The sequence below is a fragment of the Poecilia formosa genome, unplaced genomic scaffold, assembly GCF_000485575.1.
Source record: "Poecilia formosa unplaced genomic scaffold, Poecilia_formosa-5.1.2 Scaffold149, whole genome shotgun sequence".
Classification (NCBI taxonomy): Eukaryota; Metazoa; Chordata; class Actinopteri; order Cyprinodontiformes; family Poeciliidae; genus Poecilia; species Poecilia formosa.
In genome coordinates, this window is record NW_006800088.1 from 725,410 (window position 1) to 743,398 (window position 17,989).

At 36.9% G+C, this 17,989-nt stretch overlaps 2 protein-coding genes across 3 annotated transcripts; one reads left to right on the forward strand and one right to left on the reverse strand.

The window, feature by feature from the left end:
* The first annotated feature begins 293 nt into the window (after positions 1-293).
* trmt10b (tRNA methyltransferase 10B) lies at positions 294-5,480 on the forward strand. Of its 2 annotated transcripts, XM_016677201.1 has the most exons (9): positions 294-385; positions 1,193-1,362; positions 2,171-2,279; positions 2,364-2,497; positions 3,136-3,288; positions 3,490-3,568; positions 4,394-4,461; positions 4,602-4,725; positions 4,832-5,480. In XM_016677201.1, exons 2-9 carry the CDS (start codon positions 1,213-1,215, stop codon positions 4,960-4,962), a joined length of 948 nt encoding a protein of 315 aa, XP_016532687.1. In that variant the 5' UTR covers positions 294-385; positions 1,193-1,212; the 3' UTR covers positions 4,963-5,480. The 2 variants fall into 2 exon arrangements, with proteins under 2 accessions (XP_016532687.1, XP_016532686.1); XM_016677200.1 differs by lacking the exon at positions 294-385 and having other exon boundaries at positions 818-1,362.
* A 1,302-nt stretch (positions 5,481-6,782) lies between these two features.
* On the reverse strand, positions 6,783-11,099 carry cxcl19 (chemokine (C-X-C motif) ligand 19). Its single transcript, XM_007563614.2, has 3 exons — positions 10,955-11,099; positions 9,297-9,432; positions 6,783-7,212 (listed from the first exon to the last, which is right to left on the reverse strand). Exons 1-3 carry the CDS (start codon positions 11,004-11,006, stop codon positions 7,086-7,088), a joined length of 315 nt encoding a protein of 104 aa, XP_007563676.1. The 5' UTR covers positions 11,007-11,099; the 3' UTR covers positions 6,783-7,085.
* Between the last annotated feature and the right edge of the window lie 6,890 nt (positions 11,100-17,989).

Below are 17,989 nucleotides of genomic sequence, written 5' to 3' on the forward strand. Positions count from 1 at the left end.
GCTATAGCCAGGCCCCAGGCTACGTCCAATTTAAAAGTTCCTTTCAAGTTAAGTTTTCTGCTTAGCTAGTGGAGCAATGTTACAGTTTTATAAAATAACTAAAATAATTATAATTTTATTTAAATTTAAACTTTTACTCACAAAATAATGTTGCAGTTTCTCAGAACTGAACTGAGAAAAGATACGTTCACGGACCTTCGAAATTTTGTGTCATTTTAACGATTTAGCAACTTTATGCATAAGAGTTTAGTTAACTACACTAAAACTGTAGTTAACTAGTTAACTACAAACTCTGACACTCGTCTTGATCATCTACTCCAACTCTAACGTGATATTTGCTAGGAAACAACAGAGATATTTGGAGATTTACGAGTAAAAATAAGGTATATTAATATAGCAAGTATTAATATAGCATCAATATCGAGGAATTTTTAATTGACAGAGCTAGAGTTTTACAATGTCAAACATAAATCAGCCTTTCTTAAAAAATAAAATAGAAATAAAAAAATAAAAATAACTATGCATGAAAATTATTCCATTTTAGTTGTTAATTATAATTTTTAACAACTCTGAATAAGTTTTTCCAATGAAAGTTAAATACTGGTTTGACTGAAACAAATATTTTATTTTATTTTATTTTATTTTATTTCATTTTATTTTATTTTATTAAAGCACTCATCGCCCCCTTCTGGTGAATCAGCGCAAATTAAACGTTCCTGTTCAAAGGGACACATTTATATTTGTATTTCTTTATAACTTCACTACTTTGTATATAAAAAAAAAACACAAATCATATAACTTAAAATAATCGGTACTTGATTCTCATTTTATCGACACACTTCATTTTTGTTTACTGTGACGTCACTCACCGGAAATCTCACGTGTTCGTAACCAGGAAGTAAGTCCTTTGAAAACAAGCATGGTGTCCCATGCAGTTCAAGTCTTTGCTTTCGTTGCTAACATTTATTGTTGTGTCAGCGTGTTACAGTTTGTGGGTTGACATAAGTACAAAACATTAACAATAACAGCGAGCTCTTGTAATAGGATCCCGTTATGTGTGACGATAACGACACAAGTCAGACTTTTTCTGCGCCACCAAACTCTGACACTCGTCTTGATCATCAACTCCAACCCTAACGTGATATTTGCTGGGAAACAACAGAGATATTCGGAGATTTACGAGTAAAAATAAGGTTTTCTTTTCTGCCAGTGATGTCTCTGAGTGAAAAGCGACATGTTTCGTCAGAAACGTGTGAGACGGATCTGGATGGGGTTTCAGAGCTGATGGATCTGCTGCGCATGGACCTGGATCCTGATGGAGAGCAAAGAAAAGCTGAGGGAGGCGATGCACCGTGTTCTTCTGTAAGTAGGACAGATAGAACACATCCTTAAGAAATCCACAAGTTGATATTTGGGTGAGGTTGTCTTTAAAATTCAGTCATGGTCAAAAGTTTTTGCGGAGATCTAAATGTGTTTTACAAACTTTGCACCCACTAATATGCTTGATAGATAGATAGATAGATAGATAGATAGATAGATAGATAGATAGATAGATAGATAGATAGATAGATTATTATGCAGAATTATCAGACTCATATAAATATACTGCAAGTAGTCTTATTATCTTAAAAATATGATTTTATGATTAAAAACCACATTTATGTTGCACAAAAAAATTAGCTGACCTCTTTATTATTATGACAAAGACATTATCTCCATTAATCCAGCAGTTATTTTATTTTTTTAATTATAACAGTCTAAAACCAACCAACCCTCTGGAGATAATTACCTTAAATATAAACATATTTCAGAATAACTGTATTTTTTAATAATTATGTACATTTAAGACATTATCTTAACCTAAAACAGTGTAATTAATCCTGTTTGCTTTCCTGAAAAGAATCAAAGTATTAACACAATATAAAGCTTCATGGATATCTAATTTTTCTTTAATGTTTTTTTTTAGTACTTTATTCTTTGATTACTGTGTCTTAAAAATCTAATATCTCTGTACAGTGTCATGTAAAGGTATTCTTAACCCTTGACCTTTTTCAGCAAAAACTTTAATGTCTTTGGGATTTTATGAAATAAACCAACACAAAACAGCCAATGACTGTGAAGTGAAGTGTTTCTGGTTTATTTTTTATGTTTTTTTCTATTTTATGAGCAGAAGAACGTACTAAGGAAGCAGCGACACTGGGAGAGGCAGCTGGCTGCCAAGAAGAGCAAACGCAAAGAAGAGAAGCAGAGGCGGAGGTTGAACCGCGCCCAGGAATCAGGTGAAGGCCGAGGAGAATCAACAAACGCTGAGGGTCACGATCTGATTCGTCGACTTTTCATGATGCGTTGTTCTGCTCTTAAAGGTGGCGACATGGACGCCGCTCAGTTCAGCAAGCGAGTCATGAAGGCGATCACCAAAGAGCGTCTAGCAGAGGCTCGCTCCACGGGTCGGAAACTTTGCGTGGACCTCAGCATGACAGACTGCATGTCTGACAAGGTGACGATCCTCTCTGTCCGGAGACGAATCCCGCAGAAACAGAGTCAATTGCATTTACTGGAGTAACTGTTTTTAAAAAGTTTACTTTTAGGAGTATTTTTTTTTTTTTTTTACCACGTTGTACTTTTTAGTTTTACTTGGGTAATTTTATCATGAAGTATCGCTGCTGTTACTTGAGTAAAATTTCTGGATTTTCTGAATGAAAACCAAACATGTTTCAATCAAACATTCACCAGACACAGACCCGCATCAATAGTTTTTGTTAAAATTTCTTAAGTTTTTTTATTGAAAAAAAAAAAACCTGATTTGGATAAATTGTCTTTTGCCTGATTTTGCTGTTTTTTATTACTTATATGAATTATTGTCATTTCCGTCCTTAAAATACCAAAATTTCCACTTAACTTTATTTTTGATCCGTCTGATCATGTGATTTTTAAATATTAAATGATTGATAATTAGATAATTTACTCAGTACTAGAGTAGACTTTTTACCAAATACTTTTTTACTCTTACTTTAATCATGTCTTGGGTGGCTGACGTTTTAATTTTACTTGAGTGAAAGTACGTTGAAGCTACTCTTACCTGCCGTCCTCTGTGTCGAAGTGAACGTAAGAAATAAAAACTTCCCTCTCGCTCAGGAGATAAGCCGGCTGGCGGGCCAGTTACGACGGCTGTACGGGTCGAACAAGAAGGCGACTCGGCCGTTTCACCTGTTCCTGACGGATCTGAGGGAGGACAGCCGACTCTACCGGGAGTGTGTCCGAATGAACGACGGCTTCCTCGGCTACGCGGTGATTCGATCAGTCTCCGATTATCCTCTTACCAAAAAAAAAAAAAAAAGTCAGAAAAGTCTCTGCAAAACTGTTTTGAACAAAAAGTAAAAGTAATACTGAACTTTTCAGCTGTTTTTTTGCGACATGTTTCTTCATTTTCATGCTGGATTTCTTGTTGCCTCGATCTCATTTGCTTTTTTTTATGTCTGCTGAATGTAGATGGAAATAACAGAGGAAAGCTGTTTGGACCTGTTCCCTTCAGAAACGGTCGTTTACCTCACCCCAGATGCCCAAGAAGGTCTGGTCATTTTTATTTATGTACTTTCATATACAGGTGCAGCTCAGTAAATTAGAATATCAATAAAAAGTTTATTTGTTTCTTTAATTTAATAAAAAAAAGTGAAACTCAAGTGTTGCCCTAACCCTCTATAATGAAAATATAATGAATCTATATAAAATGTGAGCTCCATCTTTGAGTTGAATTACTAAAATAAATTAACTTTTCAATTATATTCAAAACTATTTTTGCACCATTGTTGCTATTCCTACATGTAAACATTACCAACCTTTTTGTTTGCAGTTCAAGTCGCTGAACTTGTAGATTTTGTAAAGCATGTTTTGCCCACTAGAGGGAGCAATTAGCCCGAATGTTTCTCACCGTTTGAAGACCTAAAGGGCCGCAATTCAATATATAAACAAGTTATTAAATAACTATTTAGATACACGTGATATTGGAAATTAATCTAATACATAAAAAATATAATTAATTAAATGTTTCCGTTATTTATTACATTTTCAAACAATTAAAGGTGAAAATTATTATTTACATTCTTTGTTTGTTGCATTCTTAAAGAAAATATGATCATTTAAGTGTTTATTCCTCACTTTACCATCGTATTTTCTCGTGTTTCAATACACGATGAATTAACTTAATGTCGCACTCCGTACTGAAAGAACCTGAGCTGGGATTCGAACCCAGAACCTTATTGCTGCAACGCAACAGCGAATATTTCTAGCAACTTTATTTAAACTGTCTCACGTACAAATGTTAAGTTAAACGATAGCGGCATTAAATGTTGAAGAAGTACTGCTTATGCCCGCGATGTTTTATCATTTATCACAGCTTTGCAGACAGTGGACGTTGACACAGTTTACGTCCTCGGCGGCCTGGTGGACGAAAGCATCCAGAAGGTGAATTCAGCACATTTAAAAATAGAAACCAGCTCATAGTTTGATGGTTTTCATGAGCCCAGCCCCGTCACTGTTCGCTTTGGCTCACAAATAAATAAATAACCGAGTTCGTTTTCTGCCTTGCGGGCTCTCTGCTGCAGAAGCTGAGCCTTTCCAGAGCGGCGGAGCTGAGCGTCCGCACCGCCAGGCTCCCTGTGGACGAGTACATGGTGAAGAAAAACAACGCAAAGAATTTCCACTCCAAGATCCTCGCCGTTAATCAAGGCAAGCCATAACGTCCGTCTGCGAGAGAGATTTTTTATTTATTTTTTATTTATTTTGTTTTTAAAACTCCTTCATTCATTTTGAATGTTGTCTCTTTCGTCCACAGTGTTTGACATCTTGTTAATGTTCTCGGAGACCGGCAGCTGGACGCAGGCGCTGCAGACGTGGTTTCCTGCAGGAAAGGGTTACGTCATCTCACCGGAAAACTCAGCACGTTTTCCTGTTGAGGAGCAATGAACGAATGAATGAGTTATTAGGTTTTTTTTAAGGACAATAAGCTGAAGAGACTCCTAATATTACCTGGTACACTATGGTGTGTTTATGTTTTATGCTACTTGGCACCAAATTATTAAATCTGAAGCTTTGGAGAGGAAACATGCAGAAAATCTGACATAAAGCTGCGTGTCGTCAGCGTACAGATGGTAAGAGATGCCGTCGTACTAAAGTGTTTATTACATGTTGGAAAAAGGATAAATTGAAGCAGTTTATTTTGTTCACATACTTTTAAAAATTATTTCTCCATCCATCTTCTACACCGGTTTAACCGCTTCAGGCCGTGGGATTATTTATCACTACTGTCAAAGCTTACAATGGTCTCTTTGTGCCCTACAACATGTTTTTGTTGGCATTGCCTCTCCCTGAACTTTGACTGTGTTTCCTTGGAAAAATGTCGAATTAATTCTCAGCGAGAAAAAAAAAAAAAAAAGAGTCTGATGGGAATGAGTCAAATGCCCAGACACGCTGTCACAAAAAAACATTTCACGCTTTGTCTTCTGCTTGTGAAAAGATAAACCTTGGAAAATGATGCCTCACCTGTAAGACAACCTGAGGTCAGCTGAGAAACACGACTGCATCTCCGAGCAGCAAAGAAACTTCCTCAAATTCAGTTTTGTTTGTCTAAATGTCGGCTTAGACCTTAAAGCATCTCAAGTTTTTCTCTCCAAACTGATGGTGAAAAAAAGCAGGAAACCCTGAAAGCATCTTTTAACTTACAGATTTTATAATAGAAAAGAGACAATCAGGAATAACACAGTTTTTTTTTTTCTGGTAACATAAACACACTTGTTAGTTTATTTAGTTTGGACTTTTTTTGAACGAAAAAAAAAATGGTTATATTCTCAGTTTATTTAAAGCTTTCTGGGCGATTGGCAGCAGTGGAGTCAGTTCCATTCAGTGTGAGTTTAAATTCACATCCTTTATCAAAACTAAACTGCTTTGAAGCAGAAACGAGTCTTGTTACTGTCCACTGACACTGTTTACATGATCAATGTGAAATTCTCAGCACCGCCTTTTTCTGTAACTGCTGCTCTGTCGCAATGAGCGTGTTCCTAGGAACACGACCAGTTCCAGAAAGTCCCCACCGTCTGTCCACCTATTATCGGAGCTTAATGGGAGGGATGCTGCGAAGCCGCCAAGCAATAAATTATGTTTTTAACCAAGCTTTCTGATTATGGTCCTGGCCCAACAGTGGGAATGTTATGAGATGAAATAACTGTGGCTGAGTTCCAGTCAGAGAGAAAACGCTTTTCAGTTTCTAGGTCGGAGGTTTATCATTATCTTTCATTATGAAAATCCAACATGGCTGCCTCAAAGTGCGACTGTTGCACAGATTTTCTTAAATTAATCTCAAAAACTCAGAAGTCTCACGTAAGGTAAATATGTTTAAGCGGCTCCTGAAGCTAATTTGAGGACCTGAAACACAATTTTATTTATTATTGTTTATTGAGTTATTACTATAGAGCTACTGTAATTTTCAGTCATTATATGAAAGAACTACATGTCTAAGAAAAATAAATTATTTCCCTGCGAGTAAGTAAACATTAAGTTGAAGTTCAAAGCATTCAAATTTGAGGCCTTTAACTCAAATTTGAATAAAAATGATTCTTAAATGTTAAGCGATGTTATGGTTTCTTCATCCAGTCCAGTAAAACCCAACCTGAGCGCCAGACCCGATGGCTGGAGCTAATAAACGTCCTTTTAACGAGTCTCAAGTTAACGATGTGCTTAACGGTGACATAATTTACAACCAAAGAAAGAAAGAAAAGTGCAACACTTAATACAAGAAGTAACACTTTATTAAAGCCTCACATAAAAAAAAACAACAAAAAAACAATTCATAGCATGAGTTTTTCCTCACCTAAGCTGATTTATTGCTACTGGATGAGAGTTTCATGTTAGAAAGCTACATATTTGCTACGTACGGCGTTTGTATACGAATGGTTATATAAAAAAAAGTGAAAAACGAAAACATCTTAAGAGTTAAAATTATATATAAAAAAAGTGGAGATAAGAAAATAATGTAATGAAACGGGTAATATCATGGCTCAGGTATCAGCGTTTGGAGGCGTGCAGGATCATCCTCATGCCTTCGTCTTGGGAGCGGCTCTCTTCTTCTGGGTCTGTTTCTCCAGGACAAACTGGACCAGCTTCTTCACCCAGGCGGACTGAGGGTTGAGACACACCTTCTCCCCGCTCACCAGCCCGGCTCTGACCGACAGAACGAGAGCAGCGTTACTCTAATGTCAAATTCATGGATGAAACAAATCTTAAAAAAAAAAAAACAAAACACTCTAGATGGGTGGAGTGGGTGGAAAACACCTACATGTAGAGGAATTTACATACACCGTATCTGCTCCACCATGCATCCAGCAGTGATCCAGGCTGGTTGTTTTATCTGATCATATCTAACATCATCAGTACTGTGTGGATTTCACGAGTGACTCAGCAGAGGTCGTTTGTAATCTTTCATAGTAATCTCATGCAGTTGGGAGACGTATTTCACAATCCTCGTGCACAATGAGGGCAAGTTGTAAGATTATTCTGAACAGTTGTGTTACAAAACGTCCGACTGCCATGTGAATCAGAGTTAATCTGATCAGGATACTGTATTTGAGTCCGTATTTATTTTATTCTATTTTATTTTACTTTTTCTTTATTTAGCACCAGTCCATTTTGGATTATAAGTTTTACTGTCTGGCAAGAAAACGGACTCACTGTAACCAAATCGACCTAATGGTATAAATAAAGTTGATTGATTAATTGATCTGCTCAGACCCAGAAACAACAGGTTATGTCCTCCACACTTAAAAATAAACTCAGCTTTTAACAATTTTTTTTCTTTTTATCTGTGGCGTACTACAGAAATGCGGGTTTTAACTTCAAAAGTTGATCAGATTTAAGGAATTTTTAGTTAGTAATTTGCAACTTCCTGTTTCTGTAGGGAAGAAATATGATGTGACACAGGCCCATTTCTGTTTAAGTGGACCGATATTTTATGGCAGAACGGAGGGGAAACATATAGCATCAACAAAGCTGCATAATAACCAGTAAGAGCTTATTACAAACCTAACAGCTGTTTAGTAATAGAGTAAAAAACAAAAAACAAAAACAAACAAACAAACAAACAAAAAAAAAAACAATTTTTTAGCCTATGTTAGTGAAGTTTTAGAAAATAGCTTCTGCTTCTTTGTCAAACCCAAAACGATATCTACTTTGCCTCTTCCAGCTGCGGCCAGATTTATGCTGCTGGAACTTAAGGAGGAACCATAAGATAAGGAAGAAACTCCTCAAAGCTCAAGGTTGTGTCTCCCAATTAAGAGTTGCAATGCTGAGCCAGAAATGTTGGTTCCAGGCTCCTTTATCAAACACTTTGTGAAAATCTGAGTTTAAGTAAGTAGTGACTCTGTCTGGTTAGCACAGATCAGACTGAGCAGACACCGAGCACCGAGTCTGCTTCTGTGAAAACCACACAGCTCTGCTTGGTGTTTCATTTATTTATTTATTTTTTCCATTACCAGCCTGCCATTTCAAACAGAAACATGTGGAGTTTGCTAAAAGAAAAAACCGGCAAACAGGGGGTGGATGGTAATGTTCAACTGATTTCCTGTTGCAGGATTCTTCCTCCACAGAACAAATTCACTCGACTTAACAATTGGGTTTTGTCAGATTTACGGTGTTTTCATTAAATATGAATTCATTTCAACTGTTTGCACATGTCTTATCAGGGGAGGCAATTGGCATTAAGTGTTACAGTCATATAATCATATTAATGTGTCTTAATGTTGACCGAAAATAACACTTGAATGGCATATTTACAGGCAAATAGTCGATAAGTAGAATGATCTTTTTGAGATCAATGGCTCTACTTTGTATTTTACTGTGATGTTTTTATTGTTTAATGTTGAACCAGTATGGAAGCTGATAACAGCAATACTCATATTATTCTTATCTTATAATAATAATAATAATAATAATAATAATAATAGTATGCCTTCATGGTAGAATCTGCCTGAATCAGATTTTTTTTAAATTAACATACCTATGTTTTAAATAAAATTTGTGCTTAACTGTATTTGAAATTAATCCAATTGAATTTGTTTGTTTTCACGTAAAGGCAAAGTATCTTTATATTCAATCAAATGCAAACTTTTGTTTTGATTTGCATTGTTCATAAGATGAATTTAAAAGTGATTTGTGAAAACGATCTAGTTTAACACCTAAATTAAATCGATCTTAGCTGCAGCATTGTGACGTAAAACCAAACTTTTTTTTTTAATTTCCAATTCACTCACATGACTTCCGTTTTGGCGCAGTTGGGCCCCTCGGGGACCAGCTTGATGCTCTTCAGGTTCTCCGCTGGGATGATCCTGGACTCGACCTGCAGGCACCTGCAGTGCGTGTTGAGATCCCTGCTGATGGGCGGCATTCCTGTCAGACGGAAAACACAGTTTCAGTAAAACACACAGGCCTGTTGAGTCTTATTTTCATCCGTGAGCCAAAACTGACGGTGTTTAACTAATTACGGGACCTGGGAGAGGTCATAAATCTCAACATCTCGTGATAACTTGCAGAACTAAATGAAAAAAATCGACTAAAGAACCTTGAAAAATAATTGGTACCTCTGATTTTTTTTCCACATTTTTGCAGGTTACAAATACAAACTGTAGGGTGTTTTACTGTTTATGTTACTCCAAAAATAAAAGAGTAACATAAAAGTTTAAATAATGAAATGATGCATGGTTTGGATTTTTTATTAATTTTTTTACATAAAAAATAGAAAGCATGATGTATTCGCTTCCTTGAGCTTCCGGTTACAGTCTCTACCAGCTTTGCACATCTACAGACATTTTTGCCTTTTCATTTTTCCAAAGTAGCTCAGGTTCAGTCAGACTGGATGGAAAGTGACAATTTCCAAGGCTCGCTGCAGATTCTACTTCTGTACTTTGACTGGGCCATATTTTTATATGAATACCTTTTGGTCTAGACCAGAGCATCTTCCTCTACATGTTTTTTCTTTTTCCCCACAAATGGAGCTCTCCTTACTCCCTCTTCCACAAAGTCCTAATATGCAGAGACATATCTGGTTGTAAAATAACAAAATGTGGAGATTTGGATTCTGCTGCAAAGAAGGAAGAATAAGCTCTCCTTTTGGATCTAAATAAGGATCTAAATAAACTCCCAATTCATAAATCAAACCTTGGCAACTCCCACTTTTATGAGCATGTTTCATCACATCCAACTACTTGTGAAATTAAACCGCTCTGCTTCCTCTTTTGGTCCTCCGGCTGCCTTCCTGATATTTGACAACTCGAACATTAAAATTTACAACGCAACAAGCACAGTTCCACGTTCCCCGCTGAACGCAGGCGAGTTTTGTTCAGCAGGCGGTGCTGCGTGACGAAACATCGCTCCATGAGAAGCGGTTTCACACGCACTCATGACGGGATGTGACTCAGAAGCGCAAAGGTCAGATTTGCACGAAGGTGATATCAAGGTCGGAGTGGAGTTTTATTTGAAATTGTCTTTTAATTGCAAAGACTTTATGTGGATTTGTTTTTTTGTGCATAATTATTTTAAGCCCATAAAATTCTTAATTTAGGGTTTTTTAAACTCATTTGTGAAGAATATACATTTCACAATCCAACAAACGAACTAAAATTGTTATCTACTGTCTTTACTTAAAGAAAAACCAGTAATAATGGCATAAGTCATTTCTTGCCAAAAAAAATAAAAAAATAAAAATGTGACGTAAGGTTTCCAATTCCTTGTTAAACTCCTAAATATTTATCGCAAAAGCACCAGAGTGTTTCCATCTTGCGTCCTAATAACCACAATGTTTATGGAGGTAAATATTTCTTCTTACAATAACAAAACACTTCCAACTGCTTGCTTTCCCCCTGGAAACTCGCCCCGTTCCTGGACTTTACGTCAGCGTTTCTGCGTCTCTTACCGTCAGCGAGCACCAGCAGGGCCGTCAGCACAAACACAACGCAGAGCTTCATCTTGTTCCACCGGCTGCTTGTTGAGATCTTTGCCAAAGAAGAAAACAGAGGACAACACTCGTCTACTGAAACCCTTTGCCTTGGTACTCCAATATTTATACACACGGGGGGTCATGTGCTCATCTCCAAATTAGAACAATACCCATAGTTGTGCATATGTGCGGTTTCACTTTGGTGTGTTCACATGTGCAGCAGCAGGGAGTCATGGGACGGTGGGTTCAGGGAACGACCGAAGGCCCCGCTGAGGTTAGGACTCGGCGCGCCTCTTGTCCCACAGCCACAGAAATGAGTCAGACAGATTTAGCAGGCTGTTGTGTGCGATCCCACAGCAGCTTCTCTTCCTCTTATCTGCTTGTTGTGGATCTGCAGATGAATTCGGCCTCCTGCCCTCGTCTGTTTCCAGAAGACGGCGTGATCATCTGGTCCAGCTTTGTAAACATTTTTGGTTTATCTGACAGCGCGGTATGACACTGAGGCGTTGTTGTTGTTGGTTGCTGGGGTTTATTCCAATATTGCACAAATAGTACAGTAAACTACAGTGACCTTATTGGTCATTTTAGTTTCTTTTTGTTATTGCTGAATGGTTTTGTCTTTTTTTTATTGCATCGTTTTTTTCTTCGAGGTATTTTAGCTAATTTAATTGACTTAAAATGAATATTATTCTGTTTTTCCGAAGCATTTTTTAGCACCTGAATGAAGTTTAAGGCGTCTTCAATCAAATTGAACTTTTACTGTATTAAACTCAGTTAAAAACGTCATTTACTCAGATGGTATTTTATTAACCTTTAAATTAGGGCTACATGATCTGAAGTAGAGGTGGTGGACGATATGGACCTAGAATTTTATCGCAATATTTTGTGGTAGTATTGTGATAACGATAAAGAATATTAATCTAAAAAAACAACAACTATTTATTACTTATTTTTAGGAAATAATTAGTTTTGCAGCATGATGACTTTGTGGCACAGCAAATAGAAATATTGTTCTTGAAACACATTCATGCCTGAATAAGGTTTCTTCTGTACTTCAGGACTCAATTTAGTTTAAAAAATGTTATTTATACCAATAAACCGTCCACATTTAATAATATTTTAGAGTTTATTGGTGTTTATTGTTGCTCTTGTAAAACAAAACACACACCATACTGTCAGTTTTTTTTATTTAACACCAATAACTGAAACTTATTATGACAACAATAAATCAAACTTATTCCTGATGAGAATTTTTTTTTACAATAAATTATAGACCATAGGATAAACGGCCACCCCTAATAGGATGTCATAATCTAAAAGAGAAAATAAGAACCAAAACAAGAGAAGATGAAGTGAAGTGCAAAAAATTCTTCAAATTTCATAGAATTAGCTTAAGAGATCTGAGCTTTTTATAATTATTCAGCTGCAAAATTTGTGTAAATGCTGCACTGTAAAGTGAAATTGACTGATATGTAATGGCTAAATATGTGGATAAAAATGATTTGGCTCCAGGTACAAAACATAAGTAGGAAGGAAAGAAATGACAATGCATTGATAAACAATTGTGCTGTAAATCAACAAATGGGTTTAAAGTCTCTCGTAGATTATATTAAAATGACTTTTAGTTTTGTCCAAGTGCCTCCCAAATGTGGGCAGAAATTACTTTTTCATTCTAAAGAACATCTAAAATAAATAAAAAATCCAACTTAAAGAGAGAGAAATAGTAAATAAATCAATTGCTGCTCCTTATTGACCTACTTGACCTTGCAGAAATGGCTCCATGGTTTGTCTCGGCATCCTACAAGCAACGCTCTGTAATCATTTGTGAAAATAAATCTCAAAGGCCACCAAGGAGTCGGCATCCGCTAACATAGCAGTGGAGTTGTGGTGTTTATTTCAGTCTGTGGTGTTTTAGCTTTAGCATTACTGTGATGATGGAGTGACAGGCTGGTTTTACGACGACTAACCTGGTAAACCGTCTACAGCTACGCTTCAAATGAAATACAGTTTGTGGAAATGTTTGGAAAATAGCACAAATCAGATTATTATTAAGCAGTTTTGGCTGATAAGATGAACATCTCTCAGGTTCTCTAATTTTTTTCATTCTTTTTAAAGACTTTTAGATGCTGTTCATCTGCTGGAGATGCAATTTGTCATCTACTTGTTTATTGTCATGTTTTTTTTTTTTAGTCACTCACAGAGCACAACATGCTGCCGTGGTCAGGTTTGAGGACTGGACTGAAAATCCCCCTGAGCTGAGCTGCACGACATTGGAAAAAAACTGACATTTACATTTTTTCTAGCCTTTCCAGTTATGTTGAGAATATATTGCGACATGAAAACAAAACAGAAAATTTTCACCAGAAAACTCCACCGTACGTGATGCTGCACTCCCGCCATCTTGACAGTCACCCTGCAGCCATCATACCTCATTTTGAGAATGTTGCATATTATTGCATTATTATTGTAATATTGATAATTATTGCAATGAAAATACCAGTTTCATATTTCTTATATTTTTTCTATATTCTATATTTTTTCTGTCCTCTCTCATCGGTTCTTTCACCACTCTGTGACCTTTAGCACTTTTGGACAACAAAGCTAAAAAATCCAGCGTGAACTCTTAACTTTGGGACTCTGTCCAACTGGCTAAATTTTACATTCGTGTGAAAAATGTAAGTTTATAACACTTGGAATATATTAGCCAGCAGTTATTGGACTCCAAACGGTGATTGTGCAGCCCTACCCTAAATATACAACCCCAATGTGAAGCATGGTGGTGGCAGCATCATGCAGTGGTCTTCGTCTGAAAACCTGTAGAACTATGGAGGAAGTTGGAGCTGGTACAAAAATGTCTGCAAGCATTGTTTATATAGCTATAATTATAAGACAGACGTAGTTTTACTTTTATTTATTGAAAAAATTAACAATTTATCATCTCTTCTTCACATTTACTCAATATTTCTGATCCTATTTCTCATTACTGATGAAGAAAATCCGTCTTAATTTAGATGTTTACATATTTAACTGATGCCCTACACAGACACTTTTATTATGAGGAGGATCCTGTGGAAGCAGACAGACAGAGGGATGAATCTTCAGACAGTGAAACCGCGTCCAGCCTCAGCGGTAAAGGCTGTTATGATCGCCACGGTTTCACCTAAGCAGCGTCACTTCCTCATGATTACGAGCACATGTCCTTCAGCAGGCGTTTGGGTCAAAAACGAGGAACCAAAGTGAGTCAGTAAAAAAATAATAATAATAATAATAATAATTAAAAAAAAACTCCTCAACACCACATGACTGCAAGGAATTAGAACAATGTATCACAGGATGACTCAGCAAAATTACCACATTGAAAAACAATAAGATTTTAATGTCCGTGCTTCACTGCTCAGATTGGTAATAAATCTGTGTAGATACACGAGAATAATAATCGACACAACTTGGCGAAACCGAACCGAAGTTAAACGTGGATGACGAGATCAAATAAGCCGTCAGAGATGAGACGTAAGTCATCTCCTTTTGGAAAAACAGAATCTTTAATTAATGATTTTGACACTTTCGGCCCTCGGGCAAACTGTCTCTGCGTCACCAGTCAGGATCTGGGATCTGGCAGCTGCTGTGAGGTGGAAGAGCCGGTTCTGTTGTTTTGCTGTGGCGAAATCAACGCGTTTCCATCCTCACTGCTCAGGTAGAGGCCCCGATACTCCGACAGAGCCACGGAAAATCCTGCCTTCATCATGCTTTCGTCATTTTCCACTTGACTGACTAAAATGCTCCGTGGGCTTGTCTAAATTAAACGGTTCAGTGCGGAGAAACTCAAAGGTAACGTGAGACGTGACAAGTCTTTACTGGTTTCCCCATTTTTAAAGGGGCAGCAGCTGCGTTTCCGTTGTCTATACAAAGACACAAATCTGGAAAAAATAAAATAAAGTAAAATAATAAACTGCGCAATAAAAATACGGTGATTTTGAAAATACAAAACAAACAAATAAACTAATTTGTTGAGAAAAAGTATTTGCGCTAGCACATATCAAAATTACTATAATTCGCAAAACTGCAATGGAAACATTTTTTTTTTCATGTGATCAACACCCGGATGTTACTACCGGCGGAAAAGACAAAGAAGACGACAGGAAGTAGCAGAAGCATACTAAAACACAGCATGTCTTTTAATGGCTTACCGCCTGAACAAACTTATTCGCATGTGATTTTAATTGCGTTTCTTATTTTAATGGAAACGCAGCAATAACGAATTTGCGGGATATTGACAAAAGCTTTGCGCACATTTGTAATGGAAAGGCAGCTACTGTCGCCACTGGAGGTAGCTGGTGGAGGCAAAACCAAGTTGGTGAGAATGAAGCATGAAGTGGGAACAATATGTTTATCGATAGTTAAAGACTTTGACAAACAGTTGATGAAAATTTGTTAATTGACCTTTTGTTGTGGCTACGTCAAACCTTTAAGTCCTTTAAATCTCTAAAAAACAGATTCTCATAGAAAGGCTCATATTTTCTCTAATGTGTAACATTTGCCAGTTTCTCAGTTCATGTGAGTTCAGACAAGTGAATTGCTCAGCGATGTTGCAATGTTAATGTGAAAGAGCTTTCACTGTTTACCATTAGAAAACTGCTGCAGGGTAATAATTATAACAGTGGTTATTCTGCTTGGCTTGTTTTTCTTTTTTTTCTTGTTATAATCCACATGTCGCAAAAACAACTTGTCTGCTCTTTATTGTGCACAAGTTCTGGCAGGCATTTTAATTTCACTCTAATATTTTGTGCTCAGGTAGCTGATTCTGCTGTAAAAGTCCAGTCTTCTGCTCTGGTTTTAAATATTTCAACTTCCTTTTGTACAACGGTCCGGAAAACATCTCAGTTGGGAAAATACAAAACTTTAATAGACGATACTGTACTACTGCAGGAGTTTTCAAACTTTTCATGTCAGGCTGTCCAAAAACATAATTTTTCAAATGTACAATATGTAGGGTTTTTTTTTTTTAATTATTATTTACTATATTTTGTTATTTTTTCTTCACGCTATTTTTAAAGTACAGAGTAATAAACAGGAATGTGGCTTTTTCTGAATAATAAAATAAAGTAGGTTGTTTCATCAGGTTCCAATTATTCACAAAATAGATTTAAGAACAAAAATGAAAGACATTTTGAGAACCATAAAGTGAATTTTGCAAAGAGATTCAACATATTTTGTAAAAAAATTAAAAAGATCTCAGATATGTATTGACTAGATTGTTTTTTTCGACAAACATTTTTTTAGGTTCTTGCATTCAGCTTTAGTAGTCTGTTCATTTCTCACTCTTCACTACAACACCACCAACAACGTATCCATTCTCAGTTTTCTCTGCTTTACTGCTTTTAAAACTCTTTTTGCACTCCTCTGTCGTCTCCAAACGATATGTTTTATGTTCACCTGCAGAAAACTGGACAAATCTGACATGGAGCCGGATGGGAACGATTTGCAGTTTTCAAAACTTCTGCTGCGTTGAAGATGATTTGGCACGCCGTCTGTTCCCAGAGACACGGTGACGTCTGTGAGAGCCGGTAGCTTCAGCCCTCTGCCAGCTTCCTTCTCACACGTTTTCATTTCCTTGATTTATGCTAGGCACTGTTTGCCAAATAAATGACTATTTTTGTTTTGTTTTTTGGGGTGCGTGCTTAAGGCAGCGCTTGATCTTTTTTAACTTGTTGCATTTCATCCAGTGGTGTTGCATATACTGTCCACTCGTTCAGTGGGAGGAGAGATTTGTGCGGTCACCGACTTGACTGCAAGTCATTTGGGTTTCATTTGGTAGAAAACCTTTTTTAACAAGTGTAATTTTCAGCCACGGTCGACTGCAACTCACAACTAATTGAAGTGTACGTGTTACGCTTTGAAACTGTGGACATGATTTGAGTGAACCGACTGCATGTTTCTGTAGACAAGCCACAGCTGTTTGGCTTGTGCCTGCAGGGAAGTGTTTGTTATGAATCGGTCGTAACGGCAGACTGAGTCAAAGTGCAAATCTCCAGGGATGTGATAGGAGCGGTGGCTACAGTTTCATTAACTTCTCCACCTGTCCTTCATTCCTTCCTCAGAGACTATCTGCTCGTGTATTTAACATAGATTAAATAGATTAACGCATTTTCATGTCGCGCGTTCTCGTTTAGTTTACTTTGTATTGCAGTTTTATGAAAAACGTGCAAAGTTAGTATTTTGGGTCTGGTTAGAGCTCTAGATCTAAACTCTAATTCATATTAACCATGTGTGTTTCTGTGTAGTTTTAGACCAATCCCTGCTCCTCCAGTCTCTTCTCCTTCTCTCCTAAGTCATTCCTCTCCACTGTCACCACATGCTTGCTTCAGAAGTAATTTAGCTTCAGTCAACAACGAGCAGGTCATCAGCTTGACTTTCTTTTACTATTTCTTTATGTTGACAGAAAACCATTTGAATTTGATTGGTATAGTCATTATCACTGAACTGTATGTCACTGGATTTGACCGCATGATCGGCTCATATTGGAAGCAGCTGGGCTTCACTTCAGTTTAGAGCAAATGAGCTTTTCTGAAATGGGTTGGAACTGGATCTGATTGTTCTGGTGAAGTGGCCTCAGCTGACATTTGTTGTCATTTAGCAACTCAGTTCGGCTGAACTGAACTGAGTTGCATCATAATGCACTCCAACCATTCACTTTCAGTTCGTATTGCACAAGGTCTGTCACAATGCTTCTTAAAGATAGCTGATATGAACATGTGTAATAAAAGGTCATTTTTTGTGTGATTTGAAGGAAATCATTTCATGTTAAGCATTCAGGTGCAGATTGTGACGTTTTGACCCAACTCTGTTCATGTTGTACTCTGTACTCTTGTCTCTGAGGTGAGTTAAGCTGCAAATTAATGCAGCATCAAACTCAAGACAAAACTGCCAACAAGACAATGTTTGTGTTTCTATCAATTGTTGTTTATTATAAAATATGTGTTTTCATCTGTGGCATCTTATAGCAAGTGAATT